Consider the following 21528-nt stretch of genomic DNA (forward strand, 5'->3'; position numbering starts at 1 on the left):
AATCCCATCCGGCCACCATGTGAATCTGGTCAAGGGAGCTTCATTCCTGCCACCATGGTCTACCCTAACCCTAACCCTACCACCATGGTCTACCCTAACCCTAACACCATGGTCTACCCTAACCCTACCACCATGGTCTACCCTAACCCTACCACCATGGTCTACCTAACCCTACCACCATGGTCTACCCTAACCCTACCCTACCACCAGGTCTACCCTAACCCTACCACCATGGTCTACCCTAACCCTAACACCATGGTCTACCCTAACCCTACCACCATGGTCTACCCTAACCCTACCACCATGGTCTACCCTAACCCTACCACCATGGTCTACCCTAACCCTAACACCATGGTCTACCCTAACCCTACCACCATGGTCTACCCTAACCCTACCACCATGGTCTACCCTAACCCTACCACCATGGTCTACCCTAACCCTACCACCATGGTCTACCCTAACCCTACCACCATGGTCTACCCTAACCCTAACACCATGGTCTACCCTAACCCTACCACCATGGTCTACCCTAACCCTACCACCATGGTCTACCCTAACCCTACCACCATGTCTACCCTAACCCTACCACCATGGTCTACCCTAACCCTACCACCATGGTCTACCCTAACCCTACCACCATGGTCTACCCTAACCCTACCACCATGGTCTACCCTAACCCTACCACCATGGTCTACCCTAACCCTACCACCATGGTCTACCCTAACCCTACCACCATGGTCTACCCTAACCCTAACACCATGGTCTACCCTAACCCTACCACCATGGTCTACCCTAACCCTAACACCATGGTCTACCCTAACCCTACCACCATGGTCTACCCTAACCCTACCACCATGGTCTACCCTAACCCTAACACCATGGTCTACCCTAACCCTACCACCATGGTCTACCCTAACCCTAACACCATGGTCTACCCTAACCCTACCACCATGGTCTACCCTAACCCTACCACCATGGTCTACCCTAACCCTACCACCATGGTCTACCCTAACCCTAACACCATGGTCTACCCTAACCCTACCACCATGGTCTACCCTAACCCTACACCATGGTCTACCCTAACCCTAACCCTACCACCATGGTCTACCCTAACCCTAACCCTACCACCATGGTCTACCCTAACCCTACCACCATGGTCATTGAGAAATCTGTAAATGAAATGGCCAAAGCTCCCATGTGATAAAGAGCCTGACTCATAAACAGTTAATCAAGCTCACTTCTTCTGTATCATAGGATACATAGCATCGCATGGTGGAAAAACACAAGACATTTTATTGCATGTGAATCACAAGTTCACCCTTTCTTTATGCATAAATAGAACAGAATCACTGGAAATCACAAAAAATGTTGTACATTTTGTGGACACAATCGTCTACCTGTGATAGTTCACCCCCCCCCCCCCCCCCTCTCCTTGGAAATTATCTCATCAATCAACTTCTTATAAATCAATTGTATCTTATATCAAGATAGACCCACTGGAAGCAGTGGATAAGTCCTGTGGTGAACTATAATAAATCATCTCCTAAACATAGATGTTTAAGGCACACACACAACACACACACACACACACCACACACACACACACACACACACACACACACACACACACACACACACACACACACACACACACACACCACACACACACACACACACACACACACACACCACACACACACACACACACACACACACACACACACACACACACAACACACACACACACACACACACACACACACACACACACACACACACACACACACACACACACACACACACACACACACACACACACACACACACACACACACACACACACACACACACACACACACACACACACACACACACACACACACACACACACACACACACACACACACACACACACACACACACACACACACACACACACACACACACACACACACACACACCACACACACACACACACACACACACACACACACACACACACACACACACACACACACACACACACACACACACACACACACACACACACACACACACACACACACACACACACACACACACACACACACACACACACACACACACACACACACACACACACACACACACACACACACACACACACACACACACACACACACACACACACACACACACACACACACACACACACACACACACACACACACACACACACACACACACACACAGGTCCAGATTATATTTAGAATCCCCCGGGAAGTCATTCAACTATTCCCTCCTCCATTCGTTTGATGTGGTGAATTAGAATATTAGACGCTTGTTCATTAAAGACCAAAACGACGAGCCACGTCACAACGCACCAAACCTTCCACCCGGCCGGAACACCTTCTGAATATCCCACTTAAGCGAATAGACGCCACAGATCCACATTAGTGGCTTCAGGGGGGGGGGGCCAGTCACTGTGTTGTCCTATATACTCGCACGGTCCCATACAGCTGCTGCTTCTCCGTTCAGTCTGCCGTCGGCATCATCAGTCGTGGTCCTCCTTCCCCGAGCGGTGGCTCCACACCGGCTGACGCTTCTCCATGAATGCCCGGATGCCCTCCTGCCCGTCTGGGAGGGCCAGGTTGTCCACCATGACCTTGGAGGCTGTGGCGTAGGCTGCATCTCGACCTTGAGCCATTTGTCTTGGGGGGGGGGGGGGTGAAACCATAGTGTTATGGGCAGTGGTATATTCATGGTGATTTAACCGTGAGTATATCATGAATATACTCACCGTTTAGAATGCTCTCGACCAATCACGATGCGTGGTCGGAACTAACTGTTGTATAAATAATATATATATATATAAATGTGCAAATGGAAGTGTACTCAGTCATGTACAGCTCAATACATTTGAATATTGTGGATAAAAGTCCCATTTATTTCGCCGCATTGATGCAGTGATTTGTGCAAAAGGAGCCCCGACTAAGTACTTTAGGCTCAGTAGGCTGAGATACTGAATTTGGGGTTTTCACGAGCTGTAAGCCATACTCATCAAAATTAAAACAAATAAAGGCTTGAAATATTTCACTTTGTGTGTAATAATGAATCTATAATCTATGAGAGTTTCGCTTTTTGAATTTAACCGCTGAAATAAATAAACTTTTCCACAATATTCACATGTATTGAGCTGCACCTGTATATAACCTGTTAAAGCCGCACCTGTGGAAGGTGGCCTTGCCGAGGGCTACGACGGGCCGGCTGGCCTGACACACGCGCCGGGCGATGGCCAGCGTCTCCTCCTCCAGCCGCTCCTCTGGCACCACTCTGCTGACCAGGCCGTGCAGCAGGGCGTCCTGGGCAGAGAGGGGGCGTCCCGTGAAGAGCATCTCCATGGCGACCTGGAAGATGTTTTGGAAAGTACATATCAGTAGGTGTTCTGTGGCGATTTTGAATGACAAGGGCTTAAACTTCTGTCACTAGACTATAGGTCAGATCAGGTCATCTAAAATTGTTTTTTTTTCTTTGTTTGCCATGCGATAGAATTTGGAGAGTGCAATAGAACAGGTGTATAAAGATACCAGCCTCCTGGATTTAAAGGCCCACTTGCATGTTGTATTTTTGTTCAATAAACAATGTGACTAGGCCAACAGTGACTTTCATGAAGAGGGGGGGGGGGGGGGGGGGGGGGTTATCGAAATTGACCCAGTTTTAGCGTTTTTATCAAACATTTTGTCAGCCCAACCACAACCATCACGCGCGTGGATATTTTAATCCATGGTTCATAGTGTGCGTGTGTCATCTTAATGATGACGTCACACCAGGTACAGGACAGCAGGGGGCGCTGAGAGTCACAGGCAGGTAGTGGCAGGAAGCAAGGAGCCTTCTTGTTACTACTAGCCGAGGAGCTAGTCTCTGTTTCACTAACACTATTGCTCCGTGATCATAGCCATTCATCTCTAAAGCTAACCACTATTCGTAAAAGCCACAACCACGTTACCATATTTGTAAATACTCATGTAAATCATTGTGTCGTTGTACATATTGTGTGTATAACGTTAGTTAGCTATCGTGGTAGCCCCTTTCGTGACTGTGATGCACCGAGTGCATCATGAAAGGGGCTACTATCGTATCAACATGCTGTGACGTGTAGCTTGCTAGCCGGCATGATGCGTGTGCAGTGCTTTGCCCCACAGGTCTGAGAAGAGGACCTGCACATTTTACTCGTTCTCCAAACTCTTTTACATGCCCCGATTTAAAATGGTTCACGACAGTAGACATAATGCTAACGTTAGCGGGGGTAACGTTAGCCAGAGCCATATAGCCAGCTTGATACTATGACCCGGGGATAAGGCGACAGCCCACAGACCAGTAGCGCTGCTGTACTGAACAACAGGCTGCCTAGTGGTACATGTAGTTCTTTTTTTACGACATTAAAAACCTTATGACTACCTTGTTTCAACCAAAAATGCAGTTGTAGCTGGTCCATCAAAGTCTCTCCGACGATTAAACCCATTTGCGTCTTGTAAGGCGTCCATAGCTTTCTGCACTCGTCAAACTCCATTGTAGTGGATCAGAAGTAGGGAAAGTTACCTCGAGTGACGTCACGGCCCTGATAGCGTCTGATAAGCTTTTTCATTTGCTCCATACATGTTATTCGTGCGTGGACCTTTTTAACCCTTTCTGAGTGGAATTTCCGGCGTCAAATGGAAAAAGATAAATAATGAAATTAGATACCAATGATGTAAACTACCCATAATTGAAGAGTAGGGTTTAACCTGCAAGTGGGCCTTTAACGGTCGCTTCCACTCAAAAACAGGACATTGACTATACAGATTGTTATTTGTGTAGAACTTGTCACCAGAGCGCCTTTTCCACATTCTTTTCCTGATGAGCAAGAGCTTTTCTGAACTTCCCTGAAATCTGAGTTGCATTAGTGATGTCAGGTGGAACATCCAGTATGTGACTCAACACCGTTAGCCTCAGCGTGAGAAAGCCGAGTGGGTATTGAGAGAATATAAACTGCCGACTTGAAATTCCTGGTAAATATCAATAGATGCTTGTTGCCAACCATTTGTATATTCATTCATAGATCCTGGCGTTCTCAACGGGGGGGGGGGTGTGGCAGCGCTGCCAAGACACTTTCAGTCGTTTCCCAATTCATTGTCTAAGGAGCAGCTCCAGACGTTACACCTCATGACGTCACAAGTTTGCATTCTAGTTTCTAGTTTTTTTGGATTTGAGAGTCTTTTGTCTTCACTAATATTTTGGACCATCTTAGGACCATAATTGTTAAGGATGGATAACATGTATGGATTCTTGATTGGACGTACTGTAGCTCTCTTTAAGGCTTTTCATTTATTAATGTGAACACACACTGCAGGACCGGTGTCTACTGTATCTGCCGTCTCCTAGAACTGGGATTCTTCATCATATTTATACACATTTGACCTCCACGTCGAGTCCAGCTCCGAGTGAAGACACTGACCCACTCCCGTGGTTACCTTCCTGGGCACAGCTCTTCCTATGGCCACCGCCGGGGTGGAACAGAACAGGCCCACGTTGACTCCCGGGGTGGCAAACGTGGACTTCTCCGTCACCACGGCGATGTCACAGCTGGCGACTAGCTGGCAACCGGCTGCCGTGGCAACCCCGTTCACCATGGCGATGACCGGTACAGGTATGTCTTGTATGAGAGTCATTACCTGAAAAACAAAAGGTTCAGTGTTCTAGTGTGCGTGTTTGTGTGCGTACATGTGTGTGTGTGTGTGTGTGTGCGCACATGTGTGTGTGTCTGTGTGTGTGCGCACATGTGTGTGTGCGCACGTGTGTGTGTGTGCGTGTGTGTGTGTGCGTGTGTGCGCACATGTGTGTGTGTGTGTGTGTGCATGTGTGCGTGTGTGTGTGACTCACCTCTGAACAGGCTTGAAACACCTGTGTGTGATATTCTCTGCCCTGCGCTGACGTTAACTCCTTCAGGTCATGTCCAGATGAAAACACCGGCCCCTTCGCTGACACACACACACACACACACACACACACACACACACACACACACACACACACACACACACACACACACACACACACACACACACACACACACACACACACACACACACACACACACACACACACACACACACACAGGATTTAAGATAAGGCATCTCACACAGATACATAATGGTTAAGATAAGGCATTTCACACACACACACACACACACACGCACCCAAAATACCGACCTGATATGACAATAACCCTCAGGTCTTCACTATCAATATCAGACAGAATGTCGTCTCTTAAAGACTGCAACATGGACAGAGACAGGGCGTTCCTCTTCCTGGGGTTGTTCAATATAATTCTCCTGGAAGACAATTAGACAAAAGAGTGGTATATTAATACACTGTGGTCTGTGTTTTACAGAAGCTATTGCATTAATACTGGGGGGGAAATACAGCCTGTTTGGAAAAAAATATGTCAACGTAATGAGATAAAGAGCTCAATATGACAAAAAGACCGTCTTAACACCTTAGATTATAACAGGCGGGTGTGTCCTTTAATTAATTAATGCAATAGACTTCCACAGTGTTTCTCACTTCCAAGGAAATCAATCTACAGTACGTTTTGCTGCTAGATACAAGAAAGTATCATAGCCTCTAAAAGACTGACAGCTTTAAATACAGAAGTCGTTATGCATACTGATACTCCAATACAGTCAGTCGACAACCAAAGCTCTAGCTGGCTAACGTTATGCTCTTTGAAGTCAAAGGCGCCGTTCGGTTGCTGTCCAGCAGGGGTCTCTGACCAGTGAGCACACCATCAATTATTAACAGGCTGAACCATAGATATCTATAGAACACTAGATAGCTTAAGGCGGAGTCACCAGCGTCACTGAACCGCCGCCATCTTGCTCCAGTTAGCCTTGAGTGAGAGTGAGTGAGCTGCACAGACAAAAATACTCATAACTCGCTGAAATATTGACGGATTTACAAACGGGTTAGTTTGCTATAAACATCAAAGATGTAGTTATTATACTGCATACTTATAAAAAAAAAATTTAAAGATGTTTTTTTTTACAAACCGCTTGAATCATAACCACGTTAATAATGCTTGTAATAAACCAAACCGTTTGTAAATCCGTCAATATTTCAGCGAGTTATGAGTATTTTTGTCTGTGCAGCTCACTCACTCTCACTCAAGGCTAACTGGAGCAAGATGGCGGCGGTTCAGTGACGTCGCTCTCCATTGGCCGGCAGCGCGGGCAAGCTATCTATGGGCTGAACCGCCTTATTTTTTCCGTAGCCGCATTTTGCGGAGACGCTCTCTGATTGGCCACTTCATGTGACATGTGCGCGTCCCCGCCCCCTCACGAGCTCCATGTAAAGCGGAAGTGCAGAGTGGTCTCTGGTCCCTCCCCCGTGTGATTACGAAACCTAGTCGCATTTCTCAAAGTTGGTTAAGGTTAGAGTTTGTCTTAGAGCGTGACGATAGAACGGGCTGTTTTGCAGGCTGTTTGACGTGGAAATGGGCAAAGACACAGCTCGTCACGGATTGGGCAACCGCGTCAGTGGCCAATCAGAGAGCGTCAGTCAGTGCTTCACGCGTCCCTCCCCCTCACGAGCTCCATGTAACGCGGAAGTGCAGTGGTCTCTGGCCCCTCACGAGCTCCATGTAACGCGGAAGTGCAGTGGTCTCTGGCCCCTCACGAGCTCCATGTAACGCGGAAGTGCAGTGGTCTCTGGCCCCTCCCTCCCAGTGTCGCGGTGGTCTCTCTCTATACCGTGAAGATCACTCACCGTATTCCGTCGTTCTGCCGCCTCACGGTCAGCGGCTCCGCGGGAGCTTGTTGTGTAACTTGTTTGCATAAGAACCGCGCACCGGTCAGAGCCGTCAGCCCGCTGAGTCGGACGACATCCGTAGCTCTCAATAATACATTTCGGGCCATGTTTTGACCGGTAAATAACATGTCTGCGCCGGGCTGTTAAAAGTTAAAACAAGTGGAGACAAAACACTTCCGGTTTGTGCCACTAAAACGCCGATGGACTATCAAAATAAAAGTCCCCAGGTGTTTTTAATTGCGTAATAACTAAGGCAGTACGCACATTTGTCAATACCTCTTCTACCTCATTTTTGGATGTTGTACGTTTTAGTTTTGTATATTGTTTGGTCTTTTGCTGTCTTATTATTATTATTAGTATTATTATGAAGCACAACCTCAGGAGGGTCCATACAGAACCAAACATGTCACTATAATAGATGACTTTAGATAAAGTCATTGAACCGTCTTATTTGTCATACTAGAACATTCTAGAACATTTGTGATGTCACAGTATGATGTCATAACCAAACATTCTAGAACATTTGTGTTGATTTTGGAGACTGGGAAAATACAGTTTTCTTACCTTGTAGTAGTGACGTGAATATTTAGGAAAATAGCTTTAGGACCACTTCTGTAAAGAAAGACTTCGCTGTGGAAGAGAAATAAACCATTTGGATATCTTTGTTTTACACTGGAGCGGCTGTGGACATTATTTTTCTTTACTACTCACGAGTAAAGTGGAACCTCATAGTAAGTACAGTAGTATAAGTACCTTATATGTGACAAATAAAACAAAACTTGTCTACCATTAGTAAATACATGGTGCGTTTGAACATCCATCAAAATTAACATCAACCATTATCTTTATGGAACCAACTGACTGTGTTCACAGAGATGCGAAACTACTGGAATGGACCCCATCCAGCAGGCAGCCCCCCCCCCCCCCCTCTGAACCTGATCAGTGCACACACACAGGTGTGCAATTATTAAACTGCCTTTGTACTATTCGTGTCCTTTCAATGATATCAACCATTAAAATGTTTAACTTCTCTCTCGCTTAATCACTCTCTGCCATCTCCTGGACTGGCAGCTCAACACTGAGCAGAATGTAATCGCTCTGCTCTCTCACAAATATCAATATCACATGTTTGTCAGCGAGGTGACCATTGTTTCTGAATGTATATACTATAACCTTTAAGCTCGAAGTCTTCAGGACAGGACCATGGATGGACACTGCCTGGACAGCACCTAAAGTCAAGGAAGGAAAGGAAGAAGGAAGCAAGGAAGGAAGGCCTTTTCCATCAGATAATTAAAGCAGTCGAACTTGATCAGAGTTCTTCCAAATATTTGCGACAAGGCTGGTGGGATGAGTTAGATCGACTGAGGTGCTAGCTAGTTTAAAACATGTAGAATAGACCTACAATGTTATGTTATTCAGCCTCAGACAAAGGACTCAAGCTTAATTTCCGCGCTACTTACTTTCTGAAGTGTCCACTAGATGGTGCAGTAGTTCACCATCCTCACCAGGCTTTCTCCGACCTGTGCTTGTGTGCGTGTGTGTGCGTGCGTGCGTGTGTGTGTGCGTGTATGTGTGAGAACGCGATAGTATGATCATTTGTGAATGATTAACCATTTAATTCCAAGGGTGCCAACAATAATAACGCTGCCCATAGAGGCTGGAATTCGATGCAAATACAGTTTCCGCGTACATTGTAATAATAACCTATTAGTCTCTTAAATATTTAATATTTTTTATTAAGGCGCGCTTTTGAGAGCTCACTGCGACTTTTCTCACACCTGAAAAGCCCCCCCCCCCCCGCCCCCCCTTCACTGACACGGGCTGGGTGGAGCCCTCTTGGATCGGCTCCATGGAACCGGAGACGCGCCGGGGACGCGCCACATTACGCACAGCCGCGGGGAGTCAGTTCACACAGCGCGCGGCAGCAGCGGAGGAGCAGGCGAACACAGCGGAACACTTTTAGAGCCGAGTCGAGGTTTTTAATCAAAGTTTCCTTACAGATGAGAGAGAGGGTGTAATGATCGAGCTCCACACGGATGACTTGTCTTTCTGACGGTGATGGGTTTATTGAAGAAGAGCGTTTGGGTAAGTAATTTAGCCCGTGGAATTGGTAAAAACATATTTGTATTTTGTTATTTTTATGAGCTTTTTTTGTTTTTGTTTTAATTTAATTTAATTATTATTATTAAAACGTTATTATTTACAGCAATCCAAAAGTCCATCCTGGCCTTTCCCATGGCTTTGGTAGTGAGTTGGGTGGGTCTCTATTGCAAAACTGTTGATCCTACTACCTGCTATGAGCCTATTTTCTTGACGTATAATATTTTTGTTTTGCCGTCTGGCTCTAGATCCCAACAACATCGTAACAATTCCTCGTTTGTCTCGGGGGGAAAGGAATGCCTTAAATTACTAGCTTTACAAATCGCCACCGGTTTAGAGCCTGTTTTCCGAAGCTGGGATTCCTGAAGAACTAGTCTCTCCGCTCGCCGCTCTGTTGTGATGCTGTGCTGTGGTGTCGTCGGCACCGGAGGACCAACACACCGTGGGGGGGGGGGGGGGGTCTTCATCCTCTATCGCCTGCGAAGGCTTCCCCTTTGTACTGTACTGCCGATGGCCTTGAGCCATATGTAGAGAAGGAGTCAGATGGAATGACAGTTCGCATTTGCATAACATACACGTATAGAGACTGGGCTCAACTGATTGCTGAGTAGGTTTTTAGACTCAGTGGGTTTAAAGACTAACTAACGGATGTAGCGAGTCCCCCCTCAGAGCTTTGAACAGAGCCAATCAACAAGTTTGACCAAAACCTACAAGTTTGCCTCCTTGTTTGTTGTCCCTCCTGACCCAGTTCTGTCCCCGTGTTCCTTAAAGCCCACGGTCGAGGAGTGAGGAGCACATGGTTCTTCGAGGTGGATTTCTCATAGGGCAGCTCACGAACACTGGACGCTCCATGAGATGTCCACTGGCCAGCTGACCTCTAACCCCAAAACCATGGACGTCCACCTGCAGGCCAACAGTCACCACCACTTCGGTGTCAACGGGGGCGGTCGAAAAAACTCCAGGCCAAGCGTGAGTACAGGAAAGCCATCGATTGGGTCAATACTGAGTCATCTGTTTACCTTTGATTTGATTGTAAACCATCTGTTGTTATGAATGTCTTAATGTTTCGTTGGGTCCGGCAGCCATGGCTCCCCCCCCCCTGAAGCTCTTCCACCTGCCTCTTGTTGTCACAGAGCTGATGGTGCTTGACTGTCTGTCGTCCATCACTCGCCGCCAGTGGGTGTTGTGTTTATACAACATAACCAGTTAATCCGTTTCTACCGATGCTGAGATATGATACCGGCATATGACAACTTAATCCTTTTCGTGAGCCTCGGGAGGACGATCGTGGCGATCAAGACACAGCGGCGTGAAGTCAAACCGGTCCAGCTGCAGTTTTGTTTGTTTTTCTCGCCCTGTGAGTCGTCGCCTAGTCGCCTACGCACCACAATAGCCGTCGTTCATTGTTGCTGAAACCAGCAGATCAGTTGTTGTCTCTCGCGTCGCTTTACGTCGGGCGTTGTCACGGGTGCCTGTGTCTCCGGGTAAAACAAAAAAAGCCCGGGTTGACCTCTCATTGGTTGGCCTTTTTTAATTTTTTTTATCCCGCTCATGTCACAATCAGCGACGGACAGGCATCCCCGCCACCATGGCAACCCTGTTTACCGTGGCAACCCTGTTTGCCATGTCAACCACAAAAAACGAAGGTCATCGTCAAACAGGCACGTTCTGTTTGACCACTGGTCGTGTAATTATAGTGATACAGTAGCAGTTATGTAATCAAAGTGGCGCGTGGTCACCAGAGGCGTGTGGGTAATGGCTGCGTGTGTCCGTGCACTACTCACGTGCGCAGGTTCACCGGCCTGCGGTGCCAAATGTTGACACACATAGATCCAGGCGAATTATCTCTATTTTGATTGGTTGATGCAAGATCAGTTTTTGGTCGTCAGTTTTTGGCCAAGCTGCAAAGCCGCAGGTTGTCATCATTTTAACCATAAGATTTTTTTAATAAGATAAGATATTCCTTTATTGATCCCCTCTGGGGAAATTCGGGCCTCATAGCAGCATGGGGGGGGGGGGGGGGTACAGCAGGTATGGGCAGGGGTAAATATAGACTATATAATTAACTCTACAACTCTATTATACGTTACAATAAATATAAGCAATATAGAATCAGAATCTGAATAATACACTATAAATAACTCTAACCATAACCGCTCCCACTACCTGAAGATAGTCAAAAGAAATGTTCTTCCAGGCCATGGGGGGGGGGGGGGGGGGGGTGACACTACGTCCCGAAGCCATGGGTTTGGTTTGAAACAGGGTTGACTAGGCTTCATCCTGACTGAACCAGGGTTGACTAGGCTTCATCCTGACTGAAACAGGGTTGACTAGGCTTCATCCTGACTGAAACAGGGTTGACTAGGCTTCATCCTGACTGAAACAGGGTTGACTAGGCTTCATCCTGACTGAACCAGGGTTGACTAGGCTTCATCCTGACTGAACCAGGGTTGACTAGTCTTCATCCTGACTGAAACAGGGTTGACTAGGCTTCATCCTGACTGAACCAGGGTTGACTAGGCTTCATCCTGACTGAACCAGGGTTGACTAGGCTTCATCCTGACTGAACCAGGGTTGACTAGGCTTCATCCTGACTGAAACAGGGTTGACTGAACCAGGCCTCAGCGCCGAGTGGAAAAATCAATAGTCGCCCGGCAGCACCCGTCAAGGCGGCGACGCTGTCACTGGACACCCCCCCCCATTGTGTTCAGAGAGGCCCTGCGGGGAGAGGGAGGGGAGAGGGACAGGTAGGGATGGAGAGAGAGAGAGAGAGAGAGGGAGGGAGGGAGGGAGGGAGGGAGGGAGGGAGGGAGGGAGGGGCCATCAAGGTTCAGTCCCCTCCCTGCAGAGAGAGAGAGAGAGAGAGAGAGAGAGAGAGAGAGAGAGAAGCATTAGAGCCACAGAGAGAGTGTGAGAGAAGTTTGGAAGGACGGGGTGCTGGAACAAGTAGCCCTGTGTTCTCTACACACACACACACACACACACACACACACACACACACACACACACACACACACACACACACACACACACACACACACCTACAGTATGAGAGTTGGGAGTTTTTCAGTGACATAATGAATGGAAAGACGAAGGTGAGCCGGCCGAGGTCTTACATCACTTACATCACTTACATGAGGGAAGAAAGACAATAAACAAGATCTACTTCTATCTGATGATGATGATGACGGGGTCGTGTACATCATAGAGTCATGTTGCCTATAATGGATTATAGGCAACATGATTTACAATATTCTGATCATAAAAGAATGGGCTACTTGGAGGATTTAGGGGGGGGGGGGTGGTGTAGAGCCTTTTACCTATAAGCCTACTGCGAGGGGCAAGTGGGCTGGCTTGAGTTAGACACGTGCTTGAAGAATTCAATGTCCAGAGTGCTCGTATCATTTTCGATATGTCAATCCATTTATTGACCTTTTTTCCACCAAATAATATAATACAAAAAACTCTTTTTCCTAATTACACTGAACGCCGACCTATACGGCACATCAACACGAACACGACAAGACACGGTCAAAAACTGTTTGGCTATTCCCCTTGTGCACCTGCGGCTCGTCACCCACTGATCAGTATATATGGGTAACCACCCCCTGTGGTGGTTGCCATGGTGACTGATAATGCCAAACCTCTGCACCGTGAGTTAAAATAAAACTAAATAAACAGAAGGGCATTTTGGCTCCAACAGGGGGGGGTGTACCATTATTGATCCCCTTGGTGAAATTACATTAGTAAACTAATAGCATTCTAATACGTTACCCATCTCTAACTGAATGTAACCCGTCACAATGTACACAGTAGTGGGTGCAGTAACAGTAGTGGGTGCAGTAACAGTAGTGGGTGCAGTAACAGTAGTGGGTGCAGTAACTCTGTGTCCCCACAGGAGGACGTGACGCTGCAGTTCCTGAGCCAGGAGGAGCAGGAGTGCATCCTGTTCTTCGAGGAGACCATCGACTCATTGGAGGAGAGCCTGGAGGAGGAGGAGTCGAGGCAGGGGGGGGCGGAGTCTCAGGCCAACAGCACCCCGGTCCGCGAAGTGGACAGACGGCGCACCTTTCCGCCCGTGTCCGGTCCCATGTCGTCCCAGTCGGACCGGCCCAGCGGTCCCAGAGACCGGGACATCATCGACCTGGTCCGCCCCCCAGGACCAGGACCAGACCCGGTCCAGGACAAAGAGACGCTCTTCAGTCCAACCATGCCAGGTGGGTGCTGCACCGCTGTGCTCGGTCTGATCGGGCCTTTACTTAGTTCTGATTGAGTATTTGAAACGTAGAATAGAATAGAATAGAATAGAATAGAAATACTTTATTTATGCCGAGGGAGCTTTGGCAACTACAGATCGCTCCCAGTAAACAGTAAACATTTAGGTAGTCAAAAACAAAAGTCACGAATAAGAATAAAAATAAGAATAAGAATAAAATACGGTCCGGGATATACATTTTCTCTGTTATGTATATACATTCTAAAATATAAAATATACAGAAATATACAGTAAGTGTACAGTAAAAAGTGTAAAAAAAAAAGAAGAAAACGTAATAAGAGTCCAGGAAGATTTGACTGCCACCCTGTGCTCAGTGATGCAGGGAGGCACAGTGATGCGCTATAGAGTCTGATGGCCAGTGGCGGCGCCAGAGAATTGGCATTGGGGGAGCTCTGGGGGGGCTGGATTGTTTATAGCAGGTGCTAATGAATTTTAATGCAACAAACAATAACTAACAAAATAACGGCTAATATAGGCTACATCAGGTGTCGGCAATTAGGTCTGGCCACGGGCCAGATTTTCCCCAAGCCGTTGCTTGGCGGGCCAGGATCAAAAACAATGGCTAATTTAATATACTGATATTGAAAAAAGACAAACGTTTTTCTCTGGTCTGCATCCCCTTAACAATTGTGTGTATTGCGCCGTACTGTATTGTACCCATTCTGCAATCTGTTAAATAAAGTTTTCATTCATTCATGAACAGCAGATCAGCTGTTGCAGATCACCGCGGCGGGCGATGAACAGATCAGCATGAAAACACGACTCAACATACCTTGTTTGTTGTTAAAGGGGCTATGCGTTATAAATGTCATTTTTCAGTCTCTAGCATTGTATTATAGTAATAGGAGTTCGTATCAATGTGTTTTTGGGCCTAAATACTATATTGACGAATTCCTCAGCTACAGCCCATCCCCTGTTTGCCTCTAGTAAATCAGGGCATGTTGATTTGACGAGCTGGGCAACGTCACAGGGCGCTGTTTATAGCGCAAGGTGATGTGATTGGCTGTGTGGTTTTACCTAATGCCCGCCTCCATTCTTGGTACCTGGAGCCGATACAACCTGGAAACAGAAATTGCCGTCACTCGCCTCAATTTCACGATGAGCAGCAAACCCCGCAGATGTAATGTTCCTGGTTGTAGAGCTACCGATTTTCCGATGACTAATGACGAAATGCTGCCGGCGATCACATGGCCTGACGGTAGGATACTATTCCCCCAAATTACAGCTGGATTGGACATTGTTTTAAAACCTAACGTGATCGATCACTGACATTGGCTACCTGAACGCACACTGTATTGCTAATCAATAATACTAATCGGCGTTCCCCGCCGCCCCCATTTCATCCATAGATGCTCTGTAATAGTCCGGATGCTACGCAGTTTGTTTTATTTCATTTGTATATATACAGCAGAAATGGCGTTTGATATAACGGCGCCAACGTTTAGCCTATTATCTAGCTCCCGGGAAAAAAGACGAGACGAAAAGTGCGATAAACCATATATTCACGACGCTATAAAATGACAACCAACCGATGGATTTTTATTTTCTTTAAGCCATTATGAAGGCACGGTTTATGCACTCAAGTGACAATGAGAATGGACAGATAGCAATACTATAAATTATATATATAGCTCTTAGAAAGTACATCGGTTTGTAAACAAACCTCTGTCCTCTGGCCTATAAATCGGCGCAAGACTGGTCGCCAATGTTTTCGACGGGCCGCGCGCGACAGAAGTACACAACTATTATATAACAGTAAGTAACTAATAGTGCAATTAATCAACTTACCAATCGGAAACGATGTAACGTAAGCCTCGATCGCTGTTGTTTGGGGGTTAGTGTCAGTACAATCTAACGTTAGTGAGTGTGTGTTTTCGACGGGCCGCGCGCGACAGAAGTACACAACTATTATATAACAGTAAGTAACTAATAGTGCAATTAATCAACTTACCAATCGGAAACGATGTAATGTAAGCCTCGCTGTAGCAAATCGCCTTCTTCTTCTTCTTCGGGATCAAACTGTGGGTCGCTCTCTGGATCCCAAACATAATGTACATCCATGTTGTATTAGTTAGTAAAATCGGTATATGTTTTTGCGTGTCGAAATAAAAACCTGAAACCTAAGACCTCAGACCTCTACCTGGATGGAATGACGGGGAGATGGGCGGAGCTATTTGGTGGGTGGCTGTCACTCAAAGTGTGGGTGGAGCCAAGCCAATAATAGCCTGATTTCATGAGGCTGAAAAATGCTGGTTTTGAGTACAAGATTAGAAATATAAAACAATGATTATTTTTGGAATAAAAATTACACATGTGTTACATAGACTCACAGGAAGTGTGTAAAGTTGCCCAAATAGTGCTAGGAATAGCACTGCATGACACCTTTAAGTCCTCCAAAATCCCTGCTAATGTTTGAAACATGTCACATATCCACTCGCCGCCCTCCAATTCCAGATTGGCGTTGATTGCAGCTACTTTATCTGCCAACTTGAACACAGTTGTCATCATTTCCTCGTTGTTGTTGTTGTTGTCGCCACATATTATGCAGAGAGGACGTCGGCTCAGCACGCAAGAATCACCGACCTGTTGCGATAAACCTGTATTTTAAGTATGGCTCCTGTTTATTAAAAGAAGCGTTATATTTCCCTGTTACAAAGAAGCTATCCAAAGATGTTTTTTTTTTTATTTATTTTTTTACTCGCTCGCATCTCAAACGCGGAAGTGAAAGTGCGTTAGGGCAATATACACGCGGCCCGGTGGGACTATTCCATTGGTTCTCCCAGTCCACGTGACCATTTCTAGCATTTCAATTGGCTATAGTGACAGACATGCTTTTGATGACTACCGGTAGATATATACAGCTTCACAATAAAAGAGGTGGAGATACTCATCACGCAAACCCACGATAATGTTGCCGTCTCTCTCTGCCAAATTTCTCAGTTCTTCGCTTGATATAATTAATACAAATGTCCAATATAACGGAATTCGTAATGTATTTTATATATAAATAAAATAAAAAACATAACTGGGAGGGGGGGCTTAGAGGGGGCTAAGCCTTTTTCAGAGGGGGCTTAAGCCCCTGCTAGCCCCTCCCCCCCGCCGCCACTGCTGATGGCTGTCGGAATGAAGGACTTCCTGTGCCGTTCAGTGTTACATCTTGGGAGTCTAACCATTCATTTAAGAGGAACTGACCGTTGCTATGTTTCCTCTCACCTAGATTTCCAGAGTATGAGGGTGAATCCTGGGAGCCACTTTGAGATGAGGCCGAGGCGCGACGTGGGGGACAGCCTGCCCTCAGAGTACAACCCTCCCCTGCCTGGAGGCGGCTCCTCAGACGGCCTCTACCACCCCCCAGGCTGCGTTCCCACCCCGGTCCTCATCGCCCAGAAGATAGCCGAGAACCAGGGAGTGGGAGCCGCCAACCTCCGTCCCACCGGAATCCTCCGCCGTAGCAGCATGGAGACCGATAAGCCTTCGGGCTACACCGCCAAATATGGACCGGCCACCTCCGCCAAACCCAACCGTTTCCCTGGCAACATCAACGTGGCGATGCTCGGCAACAAAGAGCACCACGGCATGGCCAGTGTGAATATTCACGAGAGGAAGGCGCAGATGCTGGCTAACCTGACGGGCACGGCGCACCATCTGCAGGAGCAAGAGGCCGGGCAGACATCGCCGCAGGTCGGCCGGAGGGCTCCCACCCGCAGTGTGTCCTTCAGGGATCCGGCGCCGGACAAGTCCAGGATGGAGGCGCTGTCTAAGCTGGGCCTGAACAGAAACCGCACTCTGTCAGGAGACGTGTCTGCGGCCTCCGCCTCCAACCCCAGCTCCGCTGCTCCTGTTGCAGGTACAGTAACCAGCAGTAAGCCCCTGACCCTCACCGTTCCCAGCCCAACCCAGATGCCTGCAGCCAGAAAGCCAGAGACGGCACCGTTAGACACCATCAGCGGCTGGAGAGATCCACCTGTCCGGGCGAACCCCTCGCCCTCAGCGGCAGTCACAGACTCCTTTCCCCCGCCTCCCGTTGACACCCGCTCAGTCTCCCCTCCACCTGAGGTTGCGTCCTTGGACTTCAACAGTTATGGAGGAAAAAGCATCGTGGTCAACCCCAAGAGTGAATCTTCGCCCTCTGCCGGCAGCCATGACAGCAGGGCCGTCCCGTCAGCGGTGACCACCTCCAGCTGGAGAGATCAACCTATCCAGGCGAACCCCTCACCCCCAGTGACAGTCACAGACTTCTTTCCCCCGCCTCCCTTTGACACCCGCTCAGTCTCCCCTCCACCTGAGGTTGCGTCCTTGGACTTCAACAGCTATGGAGGAAAGTCCATCGTGGTCAACCCCGCTGCATCCTCCAAGAGTGAATCTTTGCCCTCTGCCGGCAGCCATGACAGCAGGGCCCTCCCGTCAGCGGTGACCATCTCCAGCTGGAGAGATCAACCTATCCAGGCGAACACCTCGCCCCCAGTGACAGTCACAGACTTCTTTCCCCCGCCTCCCGTTGACACCCGCTCAGTCTCCCCTCCACCTGAGGTTGCGTCCTTGGACTTCAACAGTTATGGAGGAAAAAGCATCGTGGTCAACCCCAAGAGTGAATCTTCGCCCTCTGCCGGCAGCCATGACAGCAGGGCCGTCCCGTCAGCGGTGACCATCTCCAGCGACTTCAACAGCTATGGAGGGAAGACCAAGGTCATGACCCCTGTTGTGCCCATGACCAGGAATGACCTGCCGGATATCCTCAGTTCTCACATTGAAAAAAGCAGAGCGATGCCGCCCCCGGCTTCTCCCACAGCCAAGCCGGAGATCCTGGTACCCTATGACCACAACAGCTACGGGGGAAAGACTCGGACCATTACCCCCTCCACCAACTCCAATCCACTCCAATCGCACAGCCCGGGCAGGACCTCCAAAGTGCCAGCGCCTGCCCCGGCCCCGAGACCTACCCGCCAGCAGGCCCCTTCCAGCCCCCACAACGCAGTCGTACGGGCCCCTTCTCCAGAGCCCAGGCGGAAGTCTATCTCCAAGCCGGCCCCTTCCAGCCCCCACAACGCAGCGTTACGGCCCCCTTCTCCAGAGCCCAGGCGGAAGTCCATCTCCTCCAAGCCGGCCTCCTTCCGTTCCCAGGGCATCACTGTGCAGTTTTCCGGGCGGGGACAAACGGACGAGTCGCGCAAGGAAGCGCTCCGGAAACTGGGACTGCTAAAAGGGACGTTCTAACTCTGGAATTCCAAACCCAATCCTTACTACCTATACCCCCCATATTATAGTCTCATCTCCTGAGTCTAGTACTACATGGTGGAGGGGAGATTTCTGAGAGTTTACACGTGCGTGTGTGTGTGTGTGCGCGTGTGTGTGAAGGAAAGCATGGTAGAAGAGACGCCTACATCTACAGTAGAATGGGTCCAAAACCTTTTGTGTGACCTGCATAGTCGGTTCTATGTTCCTGGTCACCAGAGAACGTAGACAAACGAGTCTAACATGCTTCTTGGTCGGTTGCCACACACACACACACACACACACACACCACACACCACACACCACACACACACACACACACACACACACACACACACACACACACACACACACACACACACACACACACACACAACGAAGCAAACAACTGATTTACCTTGCCTACGATCCAAGACATTGTACCTCGATGACACAGTGAACCAAAACAATGCTGTGAAAAGGAGGATTCCATCGTCGTGGCAACCAGTGAATGATTTGACATCGACAAGGACAGACTACTGTTTATTTCTTGCCTTCGCCCAAAAGATGGGTATATCCAACTTATTTAGGTCATTCTTTCCAAGGTGAAATTGATATAAAACAAAGTCTGTGAAGTCTATTATACCTTTTGTTACCTGAGAACCCAAGACCTCACATTTTTTATTGGTTTGTTTACTCACTTGGGCATTATTGACCGGGAGGACGTGTCGTCCATAGTTATGATTAGCGTGTGCGGAATGTGTGTTTCTTCTTATCGCCAATACGAGAACCGATTCAGGAGCAGAGCCCTTTGAGATTCTATGGTGATAATTATACCTAAATAATCACATAAGACTTATTTCTATGTACACTGTTGTTACTTATAGGAGAGAGAACCCAAGAGCGGACACAAGGAAACCACACCACCGTCACCGGGGAATAGATGTAGAACAACGTGGAAACGGCACACCAGCAGGGCCTCTCTTATCTGCACTCGCACGGTTTACAATAAACAATACAACGTCTCACCTTCGTAAAGCGGCGCAGGGATTTGAAACGAATGGAAAATAGCTACTAGTCACTGAAAGGTGCCCCGGCTGGTTTTCCTGGAAGGAGCGCTTCGCTAAAAGCTTGAACTGTTAAAACGACAGGGTCGGTCGGCTGGGAGATATTTATACTCTGCGGACGAGCCTCCCACACCGAACCACAGACTGCGGTGGAGCGAGTTGAAGGGAGAGGCCTTTTTACTTTTTACTACATATAGGGGGGAATACGGGGGCGAACGAGGGAAAAAAAAACGAAACAAAGCTCTATTCTGTAGGGACAGGGCGAACAGAGGCATCGTACAAAACACCAAAGCCACAGTATCTGGAAATAGACGCTACAAGAGATACTCGATTTTGCAGCTTGCGCCGTTGTCGCCCGTGACTTATGCTGTTGTATAATTGGAAGTATGTTATTTAACTGTGACCTTTGCGTCTTGTACCCTCCCTTGCTGATATAAAAACCCTGTGTGTGTGTGTGTGTGTGTGTGTGTGTGTGTGTGTGTGTGTGTGTGCGTGCGTGCGTGCGTGTGTGTGTGAGAGAGAGAGAGCAGTAGAGAGAATGTGTATTATTTGTCTTCTCTGTTTTATCCGGACTCCGGCGTCTGTAGGTCGTCTACAGTAACTAATGAAGTATATTTTTGTACTGTAGCACGTAACCGTGCGCTCGCACGCCAGTGTGGCTTTACGAGTCAATCAGTTTTTTGCGCCTGTGGATTTTGTTTGAAGACTCCAGTTTTGTAGTTAATCTACAGTCATTTTGAAGTATCCAGTTGTGCATAAAACATATATATATATGTGTGTATGTTTATACTGTATATAGACTCCGGTTTTGTAGTTAATCTACAGTCATTTTTGAAGTATCCAATGGTGCATACAACATATATACGAGATATATATATAGACTCCGGTTTTGTAGTTAATCTACAGTCATTTTGAAGTATCTAGTGGTGCATAGAGAATATTTATGTACAAACACACACAGGGTAAATATATTTGTATTGCTTAACCTACACAGGACAAAGCAGGGTGCGTTCATGGCATGAATCACCCGTGAGGCCGCGGTCGTTCCAA

General features: G+C 47.7%; 3 protein-coding genes across 4 annotated transcripts in view; 2 read left to right on the forward strand and 1 right to left on the reverse strand.

Annotated features, from left to right (window-relative positions):
- upf2 (UPF2 regulator of nonsense mediated mRNA decay) overlaps positions 1-1263 on the forward strand; it is a gene marked incomplete at its 3' end in the record, with an annotated part of 17060 nt that extends 15797 nt beyond the window's left edge. Inside the window, 1 exon segment of the mRNA XM_084338861.1 lies at positions 1255-1263. Coding sequence (XP_084194987.1) covers positions 1255-1263 — 9 coding nt within the window.
- Positions 1264-2201: 938 nt separating this feature from the next.
- echdc3 (enoyl CoA hydratase domain containing 3) lies at positions 2202-7931 on the reverse strand (the record flags this gene model as incomplete). Its single annotated transcript, XM_084338866.1, has 6 exons — positions 2202-2690; positions 3208-3386; positions 5490-5690; positions 5899-5996; positions 6229-6350; positions 7783-7931. The coding sequence occupies 6 exons, from the start codon at positions 7929-7931 to the stop codon at positions 2534-2536; spliced, it is 906 nt and encodes a 301-aa protein (XP_084194992.1). The 3' UTR covers positions 2202-2533.
- A 1790-nt stretch (positions 7932-9721) lies between these two features.
- Positions 9722-19825, forward strand: proser2 (proline and serine rich 2). Of its 2 annotated transcripts, none has more exons than XM_084338865.1 (4): positions 9722-9909; positions 10673-10893; positions 13823-14141; positions 17418-19825. In XM_084338865.1, the coding sequence occupies exons 2-4, from the start codon at positions 10780-10782 to the stop codon at positions 19412-19414; spliced, it is 2430 nt and encodes an 809-aa protein (XP_084194991.1). In that variant the 5' UTR covers positions 9722-9909; positions 10673-10779; the 3' UTR covers positions 19415-19825. The 2 variants fall into 2 exon arrangements, with proteins under 2 accessions (XP_084194991.1, XP_084194990.1); XM_084338864.1 differs by having other exon boundaries at positions 10696-10893.
- The last annotated feature ends 1703 nt before the right edge of the window (positions 19826-21528 follow it).

This window comes from Notolepis coatsorum, assembly GCF_963971535.1.
Source record: "Notolepis coatsorum genome assembly, contig: SCAFFOLD_93, whole genome shotgun sequence".
NCBI classification, from domain to species: Eukaryota; Metazoa; Chordata; class Actinopteri; order Aulopiformes; family Paralepididae; genus Notolepis; species Notolepis coatsorum.